At 39.4% G+C, this 15,504-nt stretch overlaps 1 protein-coding gene across 4 annotated transcripts in view; it reads right to left on the bottom strand.

Moving 5' to 3' along the window:
* DGKH (diacylglycerol kinase eta) overlaps positions 1 to 15,504 on the bottom strand; it is a 174,179-nt gene that overhangs the window by 27,606 nt on the left and 131,069 nt on the right. For all 4 annotated transcript variants that reach the window (XR_008746865.1, XM_055802293.1, XM_055802294.1 and 1 more), the window contains 9 exons: positions 14,607 to 14,883; positions 14,033 to 14,161; positions 9,472 to 9,606; positions 7,531 to 7,648; positions 6,524 to 6,634; positions 6,273 to 6,369; positions 3,612 to 3,719; positions 427 to 540; positions 4 to 138 (listed from right to left, as the gene is read on the bottom strand). Coding sequence is in view for 3 of the 4 variants with exons in the window: in XM_055802293.1 (XP_055658268.1) it covers positions 4 to 138; positions 427 to 540; positions 3,612 to 3,719; positions 6,273 to 6,369; positions 6,524 to 6,634; positions 7,531 to 7,648; positions 9,472 to 9,606; positions 14,033 to 14,161; positions 14,607 to 14,883 (1,224 nt within the window). In the remaining variant the exon portion in view is untranslated. The remainder of the gene's footprint in view (positions 1 to 3; positions 139 to 426; positions 541 to 3,611; positions 3,720 to 6,272; positions 6,370 to 6,523; positions 6,635 to 7,530; positions 7,649 to 9,471; positions 9,607 to 14,032; positions 14,162 to 14,606; positions 14,884 to 15,504) is intronic.

Here is a 15,504-nt window from a genome sequence, read left to right as displayed (position 1 = left end):
TACTCTGTCTCGCGTTAGCATCTGAGCTCTGTTTTTATGTATGATCTTAATAACTCCTGGGGGCTGGATCCATGCCTCTCCATCGACTTGCACAGGAACCCCTTCATCACCAAGTATGGTGATCTTTACTGACCGACACTGGAAAAGAACAAACACATTATTTTACAGAGCAATAAATACGGATGAAACCGGCAGGCCATCTGAATTATGTTGATTACTAGGAGCTGTGGCTTCTCTCCAGGACTGTCTCAAGGATGAAGCACTTTTATACTTCATTTATCATTGAAGATAATTTGTTTCCCGTTAAAATTATAACAAAGTCAGCACTTTATTAGTGTATAGGGTGGTGGTCATAAGGAGTACTGCTGCTTCACAGCATACAAACCGCTGCCAACCATGTCGCGTGCTTTCAAGTAAGAAACAAACCTGGGCTATTCTGTGGTGCTGGAGTTTGATGACTCTTGAAACTGCCATCTGCATGCTGCCAAATACAGCAACAACTTCTAAGATTTTATCATCAAATGATGGAGCCCCAAATATCTGCAAGGAAAAGAAAACACTAATTTTTGATCACATGTTCAATAAAACATATTCTTTTACTAATTCATTTGCAACATTTTAATGTTCTACCTTATTTACTGTAGAATAACTACACTGTCTCTCAAAAATCATAGGAGCGAGACAGCATAGACAGTAGGCAAGTATTTTAAAACAGCAATGCTAATAGCATTTCAAATATCTGAATGACGACGCATATCCTTATATAGGAAGGATGGCATGTTTCAGCATGTAGACTAAGAAATGTTTTTCAAGGCAAGATGAAAGGCCAATTCAAATCTCTGCTTGGTGAATGTTCTTAATATCCAAGAGGTTCTTGAAGTTAAGAGGCATAATGGTGTCTTTTTGCTCAGAAGTGCTTATCTTTTTATATTCTGAATACTCTGGAAATCAACACACGAGTCCACACTCCACTTTGTTAAACACAGCTTTCATACTGAAGAGGATTTTGTTTGCGCTGTATACAATTATCCACTGTAAATATGAAAAACACTTCTCTACGGAACAAACATCCTGATATCCAGCCAAGATGGTGAATTTCCACGAGCTTACACAAAATTCGAGAAGTCTCACACATGCCATTGCCACCTGGTGTCCTGCAGGGGAATGCAGCCATGCCACAGCACAAGTCTTAAGCTGGAGTTCAACTGGGTCTGGCAGGAGATACCATACTAAGGTCACCTGAAGCTTGACCATTTCATCCTGATATGCATTAGGGAGCAACAAGGAAGAAAAATCAGAAGGAAAAATCACTCCAGTAAGAGTTTAATGGGTAAAGGGATGACCTTTCTGAGCGGTACTCAGACTACCTCAGTTGGCACCTTGGGCAGAGTAAGATGCATCAGAGACACCTGAGACCAGACCAGAGAAAATCCCTGAAAGGAGCTCAAAAGCCACAACTAGTCGGGTCCTGTCCTCTGATCAAGGATTTCCTGGAGGTGAAGAACAAGAGAGTGCAGATCCAGGACAGTGTAATTCAGGTAGTGTCTGCAGCAATGGCTCAGGGAGGGAGAGGATGGGTAACAGTCTGAAGGACTTTGGTCCCTGCTGCCCAGCAAACCAGCAGAAGCCTTCACCCTAGTACAGTAAGCGGTGGCTTTGTCCAGGAGGCTGAAGAGGTCTTCTCAGGGAAAGGGCTGCACAGCACAGTTGCTATAGTTTAGTGTCAAATCCAAGTGGCATTTCCCTTCAGAGCATCCCAGCATTGCACAGGTAGCTCTTGAGGAGGTAAGATTCCAAGAAAAAAAGCGCAATTTTACTGGGTCTAGAGTGTTTTGAAGCAAAAGGTTTCCCCATCTGAATTTTTCCAGTTTCCATGGAAATTTTTGTGGTTTTGACATGAGGATGTGAATGTCTTGAAAAGAGCAAAGACAGTGATTCTGTTATTCAAAGGTAAAAAGTATGGAGTCTTTGATCCAGCTTTAACGATTTAAATTCAATTTAAGTGACACCTACAGGGCTAGTTCTCCATGGGTTAAGAAAAAGTAGCTATGTTTCATTTATTTGGTGCTTCCATTTTAGCCAAAGGATGGACAAACCGCAACCCAGTCTGCTGTGTCTCTCATGAGTAAAACATATCTGCACTGAAAACCAGCCTCTTTTTTTAAAGGCAACTGAATCTCTATAGATCAATATTTAAGAAACAACTCCCTCCCTTCCTGTTGCAGGTCATGTTTCCAGCCTGTCTTCTGGACACCAAAAAAGCATGCTTGAACAAGCCCCGCTCGAGTCGGTTGATGTGCATCTGCCCTCCTTGGCTCACCGCTAAAGTTTCAGGAATACTTGCAACTGTCAAGGCAACATCTTTCTTTTGTCCAGATAAGCAGAACCAGCAGCACTTCAGACCACCACCATCTCTGATGATCAGTCACTCAAGACTGCACTAAAGCAGTGAATTATGCTCCTAACTCCATCCAGAACAAATACATCAGTTTGCTGACACTTCTGATCTGCGGAAGACTAAGGGTATCAGTAAAGCTGCTCCAAGATACAGACATTTGCTACACACCAGTATGACAGCTAGGAGAGATCTTCTCACTCAATGAGGCAGTCCAGGGAGAAAAAGAAACTCCTGAACAGGAGCTGAGCAGGTGTTAGAGATGCTTTCAAGTTATGAATATGTACACCGAGTATATAAAAACTTCAGATATCCATAGCCAAATATAACCATAACTGCCATCCTCTGACGTATACCATAAATAAGAAAAGGACATTGAAACATGTTTCAGTATTTTTCCTGACTTTCATATATATGTGTGTGTGTGTGTGTGTGTGTGTGTGTGTGTGTGTGTATATATATATATATATATAAGCAAAGGATAATAATACACAAGAAATCAAAATAATTTTGGCAAAAATATCCTGGGCCGTCTACATTAAAATCACAAGCTAATTTGCAACTACAGTTTTAGGTGATTCAGACCTCACACACACTAAATCAGGACATGCAGAATTAGGATAATCTGCTCATAATTACAACTGTTGCACTGTGTGTGAAGTGGATGGCAGCAGTAAGACTGCTCCAAGCTGTAAGACATTTAGGTATACGTATAGTGTAATGTTTCTTAGGAGATATAAGGAAGAACAAAAAAAAAAAGTATCTTGAAATATTTTGGAAGCTCATTGAAAATAATATTTAAAAAAAGAGATTACTACCCCCACTAAATTATCAATCACTAAATACATCAGTCCTCATTTGCTAAATCACCATCCCTTAGTCCAAACCCATTTGAAGAACAGGAGGAAATTCAGGTATAAACTGCGAGTGATTGTCTTTGTCCACCTTGCTTATTGTTAGAATATAGCAGAGAAACCTATGCTTTGACAAACATTATTTACAGGACTTTGTAAAACAAGATAGAGAGAAATTATTCATGTCTCTATTTATAAAATTAGTTTATAAAAATTCTCATAGAGCCATTTAAAAAAATCATTAAGCTTATTATGAACATTTTGCTGGAATGGACACAACAGAAGGCAACAGTGAAAAATCATGGGATATATTTTCAATAAAAGAATTGCCCAGAAGGTTACTTCTCTTTAATGTTACTCACATCATCTTCTTTGGTTCCACCCCAGAAATTAGTCCCACCAGCATAGCTGGGAATGTTTAGCACAGCTATGCCCTGCAGACTTGGAAGGGGGATGTACTGTCCGTCACACTGTAATGGATAAAAGCTCATTCAGTATATAAATCATGTGATAAAATAATCAGCTGTTTTTAAAACATGAATCTTCAACAGAGCTGGCAGGGGAGGGCAGAGTCATTAACAGGTTTGACACAAGACCATTCCCTCCGTGCTGTGAAGCACCTCTAACACAAACCTGTTCTCCGCAATCTTAGCACCAATTTTTACAGAGCTGAAAAACAGGTAGGTACTACATGCTGCAGTGAAATTCCTCATGCACTCAGACTGATCTGATTATCAAGGATCAAAAATCTTTTTGCAATGAAAGACCTATCTCCCTGCATGCGCACGGTAAGATCACCATGGACGTTACAAAAAGCTTCACTCACCCATTCACTAACTATATCAGCATTCCCAAAGTTGCAATACACTTGTTATTTAGGTAAATCCATTAAGTAGGGGCGGGGGGGTGGAATTAAAAAAAAATATCCAAGAATATTTCTGGCATAACCACAAATATGTAGCTAAACGTAAGCATTGTTAGCATTGTATGATCGGCTTCCTGTAAAAATAACTTCACTCTCCTCCCAAAAGTGCAAAGGCAAATCCAGGACCAACCCCACAGTCATTACCCTGGCCATGGCTAGGAGTTGTTAATTTGCAGATAGGAGGTCACTCCTATGACTGACTGTTCAGCCCTCCTTTTTTACCACTTTAACCCCCAAAAACCATAAGCAACTCCAAGTCCTACTCAACATGATCACAGGATGATGTGGGTCAGTCTCACCCTACTTATGGCCAAGAGTAAATTTACAGACATCAGTGAAATCATCCTTGACTTACAGCACCACAACTGTTGGCATCACCAAGGTGAGCCCAGTGATCTCAAACCAGTCAACTTGGAGTCAAAAGTGCAGTCCTGCAGCAGTGCCACAAGGAAATGGCACTTGAAGCAAGTTAGAAACATAAGGTCATAAATGCTGGATGCCAGTATCACTTTGCGGATCATGAATTTGCAAGTGAAATTGCCTTTAAAGCAGACGGCTAGATTACCGCAAGTTATCAGCCCCACAGAAGGATCTTAAAATTACACAAATGAAATAGAAATCCTCAGGAAATAAGGACGAAATTTGTACCAGTTTTATCAGGAGAAGAAAAACATGCAAAACTATTTCCAGAATGTGTTTAGTGCTCTCTTTTTATATCTCAGCAACAAGACAGAATGTAATATTTTAATAAAAAAGTGACAGTATCCAAAATATGCTGTGATATTAATAGATGATGCACAGTCATTTGCATTATAGTAGAGGTCTGCCTCCAGTTCCTAAAACTGATATTTTTAATTTTCCAATGCTGTGCACTCATCACATGTTTTAGCATAAGGCTATTATTATGTAAGGTAATACTAAATATGAAATTTCTACTTGCTGGTTTACTTCCGGAAATATGAAAAAAATAATTATGGGAAGGTCAGATTTGAATCTTATTCAAAAGATCCTTAAATTAGAATTCTATCTGCAGCATACATAGCGTTCCTTCCTGTCATTATATTTGCTAACTACTGCATAATTCCTTGATAATTACTCAGTCCTTAGATAACAGCAATCTGCCGCTACCACACAAAATCGTCCTCAATCTCAGAAGACTGAGAAAGAGTTCCAGTGACTTCAAATTATTCTTTCAACTTAAAAAGTTATTTTCATATAAGTATCATGAACTTCCATAAGAAATACTTAGCATGAAGTAAAAAGAGGGAATTATGTATGCTCTCTGTCAAAATCCAGCCTAGATAGTCTCTGGGTGAAAATAACTGGAACCATCCCATAGTCTTTTTCTGCATTTGGTAGTAATTTATATCTCCTTTAAGTTCCCATTGCCATGAAGAAGACTTAGGTTTCATGTTAGAACTTAAAAGACAAAAAACAACTATGTTAAGACAATTTACACAGCATTTGTTATTGCTGCGATCATACCTTGCTTCTTTTTGTGTGACTGTCTTAAACACCTATTACAGTCTCTACCAGTGCAGCTGGGCTTCTTGCAATGCGCATTCAGAATCTTCCCTCTTCCGTCGGGAATATTTTACTAAGATCATCTCTGTGCTCTCTCTATATGTGTAACCAATCTTTCAGGGAGTTTAAAATGAACCTGAAGGATTACGACTCTTCCTATCTCTTTCCTTCTGTTTAGAGTATGTTCATTTCTGTTATTAAAAGCAGTTATTAAAAACCTCTTATTAAGACCAGTCCTTAAAAACTGGTCTTCCCCTTTCATGCAGTGAACATTAAGAAACATACCCTACCTATACAGTATTTAAAAAAAAACAAAAACAAAACAAAAACAAAACACAACAACCAGTAATTACAAGAAACAATATACTGGGTATTTTGGGATATTTAAGTACTGACATTTTACTCCAGAAAAACACCTAGGGAGCCACCTCTTACGTCACACGTTTTTACACAGTGCCTTTGACGTCAGCTTGGGCTGACACAAGAACTTCAAAAGGTTTCAAAAGGAAGACCAAATTCTTCACTACACACTGTGGAAGCAAAAATACTCATTCAGTCCCCAAATAAAATTTACCTCAAGTTGAACTTTTTGTTCTAAGTTCTTGTAAGTTCTCTGCAGTAGCTCTTTTGTGCCAAGAACTCCATACCACATCATGTTTTTCGTCCGACTTCTGAAAACAGGTAAAACAAGACCCACGTATTGAAATACACACATTATTATGTCTTGTATTTGAAGGATGAGAAGAAGTTAAGAAACTCAAATAAAGAGATAAGGAAAAGAACATAATGGAAATGTCTTGCCTCTGTTATTGACATTTATAGTACCTGCACTTTTCAGGGTGCTCTTCTCGCTTGTTATTAAATTCTAGTGAAATTTTTGCATCTAATCCAATTCCAAAGTAGTTGTTCATGACACATTTTTCTGAATATCCCTCCCTGTTAGAAGAAAAGAGATAATTAGCTGTACATTTGTACAGTACCTGGACACACAGAGCTTTGACCAAGATTGTGGTTCATCTCAGAACAGATACATCAATCAAGAGATGTGAAGAGATGCTTCCTCCCAATCTCTCTGAGGAAACCCAACAGCAGTCAAAGAGACAGACTGGCTGGTAGCTCCTTTGCAAGTGTAAGTTACTTCACGTAGGGCACACCGCCATCCAGCACATATCCCGACATTATTCTGGGTATGGTGGAGAACAGAGGAAAAAGCTGCCCCGGGCATGGCTCTGAGACAGCAGCAGCACACCAGGCTGAGCACCCAGGCTACCTTTAGGCATGCTGGTGCTAGATGTTTGGCTGATGCTGCTGGCACAGCAGTACTTTATTTTAGGGGAGCCATGGCCCACAACCCAGATAACATCTGTAAGTCTCTGCCAATGCCAGACCCAGTTCTGGGAAGCAGAGACAGCTTAGGACACAAAATTTCCACCTCACTGCTCCAATCCTTAGGAGAACACTCTTTGTCCTCTGCCACAAAGTGCCCAGACCTGCTTCAGCATCTTGCTGGCAGATAAGCTTGCATTCAGACCCATGGTTTGGGCAGGAAAATCCAGCTCTGAAGGACTGCTGTCCCCCTCCTCCCAGAGGAAGTGAGCAAGGAGTAAATGAGCAAATGTAGCCTATTATTTCTGCTGCTGCAAGACAATTTTGCACTACTCATAACTAAAATGGCACAATCCAACCTGTTTTCAGACCTTGAAGTCTACTGCCAAATGACAGCAAACAAGAACTTCACAATGAAAAGAAGAAAAAATACAAAAAGGTAAAAAAAAAAAGCTTAAGAAGAGCAAACTAAAGCAAAACAGTAAATTTGGAAAAAAACTTCTTACAGGGAATCTGGATCCGGGTCGATAAATGGTGTAGCACCAAATGGATCGATGTTTGCTAGCAACATTTTGCTAATAATTGAACTTCCTGCAATAGAAGCAGCGAGACCAGCCCTCAAACCTGATTAAAGAAAAAAAACAGAAAAAAAGTAACAAAACCCCAATTTGTGTCTGATAAACAGAGAAATATATACTGTCATAATATAAGCCACATACTGAGAGACAAAATTAATTAAATCCATATAGGGATTGACTGTGTTTCTATCTAAATTTTTACCTATATTGGTTATCTTTTCAGGTCTTTGGCTCCCTTGAGCAGAAAGGCAGCTATGCTGCAGTGCAGTGGCCGACTCTTCAGGTACCACCATTAAGAAAGAAAAAAAACCAAAGAAAATTCAGGATTTCAAGCCAATACTCATTGGCTGGCATAGTAATTGCAGGGGTGACCTAACATCTAAAAAGACTACTAGAGCTTTTTATTTAATTTAATCTTCATCCCCAAACGGTCCATGATTCCCTTGGTCCTTTCCTTTGGAAATATTCCTAAGGAACACCCTTACCATTTCTACAACTGGTAGAGTCATAGCATAATTTAATTTGTGGAAAGATCACAGCGTTGCCGTGCCTCCACTGACTAATACTGACGTCACTCTACAACACACTGTGTAATGTATGTAAACAAAGAAAAGTACTTTCTAAAAGCTTTCACTTAAATTGGCCTAAAGAAAAATGTCAGCACAGTTCCATTATGTTTTAACTATATTAATAAAGTTAATGAAAACAGTTTTACTGGTGCCCCCTAGTATTAATTGTATTTGGATAAGAACGGATTTTTGGTTTTCAACTTTTTTTACTGCACAACACCTTTGTGTAGTTTCAGTTACCACTTCCAGAGAGGTATCTACAGACACCTCTTATTCAGAAGGTTGTACTTCACATGGCTCTGTCCCTCAGCCCCTACACAGCCTCCACTGACAATATGGTGGATTCAGAGGGTGAATGATAGAAGGACTTGGGGATACCAGTGGATGAAAAGCTGGACATGAGCCGACAATGCGTGCTCACAGGCCACAAAGCCAACCGTATCCTAGGGTGTATCAAAAGAAGTGTGGCCAGCAGGCCAAGGGAAGTGATTCTCCCCCTCTACTCCACTCTTGCAAGACCCCACCTGGAGTACTGCATCCAGCTCTGGGGCCCCCAGCACAAGACAGACACGGAGCTGTTAGAGCAGGTCCAGAGGAGGGACGTGAAAATGGTCAGAGGGGTGGAGCACCTCTCCCATGAAGAAACGCTGAGAGAGTTGGGCTTGTTCAGCCTGGAGAAGAGAAGGCTCCGGGGAGCATTTATTGCGACCTTTCAGAATATAAAGGGGGCTTGTAAGAAAGACTGAGAGACTTTTCAAAAAGGCCCGTAGTGACAGAACAAGGGGCAATGGTTTTAAACTGAAAGAAGGTAAGTTCAAATTGGACATACTGAAGAAATTTTTTATGAGGGTGGTGAGATACTGGCAGAGGTTGCCTGAAGAAGCTGTGGATGCCCCATCCCTGGAAATGTCCATAGTCAGGCTGGACAAGGCTTTGAGCAACCTGGTCTAGTGAAAGATGTCCCTGTCTATGGCAGGGGGGTTAGACTGGATGATCTTTAAAGGTCCCTTCCAACCCAAACCACTCTGTGATTCTGTGATTCTAAGATCCTGAATTTTATTTTTCGTCCTCCAGATTCAAACACAATGCTTTTTTACATCTGGTGTTGTGCCAAATGATCAGGAAGCTTCTACATTTTTTTTTTGCATTTCCTACTATACGATACAATACCAAGACGTGTATTTCAGTTCAAACAAATTCAGCATAGGAAGTAAAAAATCATTATCTGACAGCAAGCAGGGGAACAGAAGGCTAATATTAAAGCAGTGCAAGGAACAGCAGATCTCAAAATCATAATTACCTGGGCAGATAATCCTAGTGTTAAGCACTGGAAGGTTTTCCTTGCTTGCAGCCAAAGCTGGAGCAGAGAAAGAGCCCGTCTGAGAATGGATACCTCGGCTTGTACGTCGATCTGGAGATCTTGGTGCAGTTTTAACTGTGTAGAAGAAGTAAAAGAGTACTAATTAGAACTATTATGGCTTTACCAAATACACAGTTTTTACAGCCCTGAAAATATTTCAAAAGCATTAAGTTAATCTGTTACCATTCTGTAAGAAATGTCTATTCCCCTCACACCACAGTTTTTCTTCCCACTACAGGGAAGAAAATTCAGAAACAGATCAACTGACAAGCACAAATTAAAATGAGTAAGTGTGCGTGGAATTCAATATGAGGCGTTCCCAACTTAAGTTTCAAGCTACTAGTGAAAGCTGCATTATATCCACCTTAAAATGCAGTATTTACTGCTGCAGTAAGCTTCTGATAAACATATTAATGAAGTAGTATGAATTTAAACTTAAATTCAATCTGAATTTACTTATAACTACATTATATAGTATATTATTATTATTTATAACAATTTTAAAGCTATTCTAACCTGTTGGCCATGGAAATACCTGATCAACAGCCACACTATTTGCTTCCTGCAGCTAAAATGGGTCCCCTGCCTGCATCAGGTTTCTGACAACACCAGACAAAACTCCGACATCTTTATCTACAGCCAAAATGAAAACTGCATGGGAAGGGAAAGAGCCATGTTCAGATATACTTGTCTTCTCAGTTAGAGAGATCGTGGAGGACATCAGTTTCTCATCATCTTTTCTTTATCACAAAACAATCCCAGCAATTCCCAAAATAACTGAAATAAATTATTTATTAGAATTATCCAGAAGATTGATTAATGAAACCTTGAGACAGAGAGCACGGTTTGGTAGTTGATGTAATTGTTGGTGACAAAGGCTCAGGAAAAGAAGGGGAAGAAAATCAATGGGAAAGAGATTATTTTCACAAAGAGCAACTGGTAGCTCAGTGAGGCCAGTTATCCCTGGGGCCACCCCTGGAGGTGATGAAGAAGGATAGGCTTTCCAAAGTGCTGATCTCAGGTGCTGTAATTTACTTTCTTGGCAGAACTTGCTTCATGCTGACTGAGAGAATATGCCAGTGCCTGTTTTAGCCAGGGGAAGTGAATCTTTGTGAAACTCAGCCCTGTCAGACATAGCCAGATATTGGTGCCCCAGGGAAGAAAGTTTGGGTATCACCAAAGCATTTCCATGCCCATGTAGAAAGCTTTTGCACACCAGATGACCACAGACAATTTCCTGGCTACCTCTGCTCTACATTATCATGTGTTAAAACTACTTAATCTTAGGACAACTTCAACTTTCTGAAGAAGGTCAGAACAAACAATGAAATGATTTCGAAGTGATCTGATAGATTCCTCTCAAACCTGGAAAATTAATCTAGCAAAAATAGAAGGATTAGCACCAGGAAGCAGAAGAAAAACAGCACCACGAACATGGTGGGAAGGATAAAATACCCTTTTTTTGTGGCAGGAGGGGGACACATCAGTTCACATCAATCATGACAGCTCAGGCTTAGTAACTGTATGAAGACATTAATAGAAAGAAAATGCAGAGTGGGAAAATCTAGAGACAAAGGCAGTAACAAGAACCAGGGTTTAGAAACCATTAGTTCAAAACAATTCGTGCCAGGATTTGGGCATTCACTTTCTTTTTAAGTGATTATAATCTAGCATGGAACTGTCAATTAAGTGGCAAATTCTTTACCTGCTTGTATTCCAGGAACAAGTTCACACACCTTTCTGGATGACTTGCTTAAGTCAAATGGAAATTATTAGATGCAGGACAGGAAAAAGTGGGTGAAATTTCCTGGACTGTTTTATATGAAAGGTCTGCCTAACAGCTCCTTCTGACTTTAACATCTGTATAACAACCTGGCAGTTGTCACAAAATGCTACAAGTATTGCACGATAACAGTAAACCACAATGATTTGTATCTGTACACAACAAAACACTGTAATAACGTTAAAAAATGGAAAGAAATAAAAACTGCAAATGATATCTAACAAGAGTTGTTAAATATTTAGATGAAGGTAATTAACATATGGAAAAATATTGTCTTCATCAAATGACCAGGAAGATCCTCAGAGGGAAAAATATAATGTTCAGAACAATATTAACATTCATTTTTCATAATGCTACTGAAAAATTCACAACACTATACACATAGCCTGTTCTGTCTGTACTTGGGAACAAGGCAGTTAGATTAAATGGGAAAACCAACAGAGCAGCTGCTCTTTATTTGACAGAGAAGACTCTTGGGGATAACTGCAATAAAGATAAACTTTTGCTGTTCATGCTCTGATAAAAACAACAGAGCCCTAATGAGTAAAACTGATGTTTCATTGCAGATAATTGAATTCATGTTTCATGCTTTGTCCCTAAACACCTATCTTCCACTGACAGCATTAATATGCACTCCATTTCACACATATCAGATGTATGAAGAATACAGCTCCCCAATAAAAAGAGAAATTGTATCAAAAACCAAGGGGTTTATATATATATCTACACATGGATATACATACATGTGTATTTTTATTTTATTATATATTTTTTTATATATTTTTATGCCAGTAGGATTGGGTCATCCACAGGGACAGCATCCTCTGTGAGTTGAAACTAGACAACCACCAAGCATTGATTCCTATAACCAAGGGAAAAAGAGAGGGGCCAATGAAGAGACAAACACTGGAGAAAGTCTGACATCCATTCCTGGAGAAAAGGAAATGTGAGATTCTGAATCAACACAATCCCCAAGAGACATTTCTAAGGCAGGAGCTACCAACAGAGGCAGCAGCTCCACAGCAGAGCCTCAGGAGGACAACTCCTTTCGAGGATGTTGGTGTCAGTTAGGGTAACAGAAGGAGATGCAAATCCCAAGCAACTTTGCTCATTTTACCACAGAAGTTGCTCACTAAATATCTAGAGGATGTTTTGCTGTCCACCAGCTACCACTGTTTCTCCATGATCCGTAGATCATCTCAGGACCTTACCTGCAGTGCATCATTGTCTACTTTGATAATATGGCAAGGCAAAACCTGAAATTTCCACCTACAGTAAAGAGCAAATTTCCTAAAATTACTATGCAGCTTGACACTCTTGAACAACCCTGACACATGAATTACCAGTCAACACAAAATGCAGTGTTGACATTCGTGACAGAAAATGTCCAAACATGACCTCTGGCTGGATTGGCTTGGTGCCAAAACCAAGCAAAGGAGGAGGTAAGTGAAGGTCCTGCATGACAAATCATCCTTCCGTCTTCCGCTGCAGCCACTCATTGGCAGATTTCATAAAGGACACATGAAAGAGAGATTTTACCCTATCGTTCGAATGCAGGAATTAGTACCACGCTATTTCAGGAGATGACTGTTCTCTAAATATCATTTTACACACAGTAACCAAACACTGAATAGCCAAAAGGAAAGCTTAGTGACAAAATGGGCTATTTATGAAAACGCTACCTTCCAAGAAGTTGTTTTAAACTCAGATCACTCAATATTCTGATTGCTTTGTACAATTATTGATACAAATAATACAGCTGGGTTCTGTTGCATTTTAAAACACAGCATGGGCTACCCACGCTGTCTTTCTTTTTTTTTGGAAAGTAAACTGCAGAGCCCCACAGCGAGGGGGGCACAGAATGATACTCCTACAGGAAAGCAGAAGCACTTCGACAGCAGTAGTTGATAAAATCCATCCAACCAAGGACAGAGTAGGTAGGGGGCTCTACACCTTGGAAAGCAAGGGTAGCTTGGTATGGTGGCTTGCTACATGTACTGCAGCAGCCAATAGCTGCAAGGAACTATCTGGACTAATGACCTGAATTTGGGACAACAAAGCAAAAAATTTTTCATGGGAAGAAGCTCCAGGGTACTGAAGACTTTGGTTCAAATATCTGTTCTGGGTTAGACAAATAGAGAGGGTGACCTTAGTACTGCCACTTTTCAGGAGACTTCTGTGCTCCAGTTTCTGTTATATTCTTTCCTGTTTTATGCTGTTGTACTTCATTTAGAAGATTCAAATATTCATTCTCTCTGTTCTAATAACTGTCTCAAGGTAAGTCCCTAGCTGAGATATCAAGGTTTTGTTGTCAATACAATGAATAAATATGTTTGTTTTACACAAACTCCTTCAACAGAAATGACTGAGAAACTCCTATAATATGCCCTAAAACGCCTACAACTGAGACATACTATTGCCACCACTACCAAGGATCTATTCCCTGCTCAGGTGCCTGTAGAAAGGTGAGCGTAAATTCACTTGGATTAAATGCAGGCAAACACCTTCTCAGTTTTGTAAATACATTCTGAAAGACTGTTGATCTCATCTCCTGCATTTTTCCCTTAACTTTTATTATTCCAAATCTATTAAAATTTGTGACTAGCTTCCAGTGAAACAGGATGTTAGTATATTTAATTATGGAGCCAACTATAATATAACTAATGCAACTTATAAGGAAACTGTAATTTTAAGCTATTTTATTCCTAATTTACTCACTTGATGGGGACTCAAGCTCCTTTGTATCTTCCTCTTTTTCCTCTTCTTTGGATTCATCCAATTCTTTGCTATATTCTAGTGAAGACTGGTTCACTTGTTCTTCACTATGAGCATTCTGCTCATCCACGACTGCTTATTAAAAAAGAAGACAGAAATTTTCAAGATTTTTAAAGAAAAACTGCACACGTGGAAAATTAGCTTTTTTGCTTCCTGTAGCTTAACGTTTAAAAATACTAACAAAAGATTTCTAATGCCAATTCAGCAAAAGACAGTTGAGCAATCTTTTGCCTGTTGATAAAGATTTGCTGCCAGAATTTTTAATTTTCTGGAGGATAGTAATTACCAAAGAAGCACACTTTTGTATGTGCACACACATGCATACATATATATTCATGTACGCAGACAGTCATCAATATCCAAACAAGCTGTATTTCTTTTCCTTGCAGCTTGTAATAAGCACATGATTATTTTTTTTTAACTAGCATAAGTTTTCATCATTGTAGTTTGATTTCTACATTCTTACATAGAAAAAAATTATTTTATCAGTAAGGATCAAAACATTGTTGATGCGCACCTTTTTCTGCTTGTTCAATGATCTGCCTTACAGCCTTCTTCAAGCTGTTTGCCCGGAGCATTAACTGTTCCCTTGGTTTGAAGAGTTTCTGTGTGGAAGACTTTGAGACACACTCTGCTAATTGCTCTTTACTTTCAGATAAGGATTCTTCACTTGAAAACTCCTCTGCTTCTTCTTCCACAATGGGCGGAGTGATGCCTGGGAGGATGGGAGCAGCCTGGGCTTCTGTGTGAAGAGCCTGGAGCAATAGGTCTAGCTTCTCATTTAACTCAGAGCACTAAGACAAAGTGGAAAAAAATACACACACCAAAAAAACTTAACAGTGAATGTGTGAACATTTGCAGGAAATTAAGTACCAGATTATATTAAAATTATAGGTGTCTTAAATGTCTATGTAATTTTTTATGTAAAATCCAAACCTAGTTTCAACATTTTGGAATATCAGATTATGAGTAGGTCTGCATGGTTTATTTGCAGACATACCCTCTGACACCCAACCAGATTACAGCAATTACAACAAAAAAATCCCACACTCAGATGACAGTAACACACCCTACTAAATTCACCCTGCCATGCAACTAGAGTTCAGTCTTACTCCTCTCCCAACGGCCTGCAGCACAGAGAATCACCACAGATTTGCCCATAGCACGCATTATAAGAAATTATGGGTGCCCCAATATGGAGTTAATCTATGGGGACATGCCCAGGTGTTAGACTGAGACACATGGGGTTGCTTTTGCAACACAGCTCTACATTTCAGCAAGTGAGCTGTCACGGAGAAAAGAGGCTCAAGCCAGAACCACGCACTGTCAAACACCTCTACCCATCACTAAGCAGCTGCTGTCTTTAGGTACACTAGAAAAGCCGTGACTTTCTGTGCTTAAAGGAAAGGAAACCA

This window comes from Falco peregrinus, chromosome 4 (assembly GCF_023634155.1).
Source record: "Falco peregrinus isolate bFalPer1 chromosome 4, bFalPer1.pri, whole genome shotgun sequence".
In the NCBI taxonomy this organism is placed as follows: Eukaryota; Metazoa; Chordata; class Aves; order Falconiformes; family Falconidae; genus Falco; species Falco peregrinus.
Note: the sequence above shows the minus strand (reverse complement) of the source record. Positions and strands in the feature narration are given on the sequence as shown.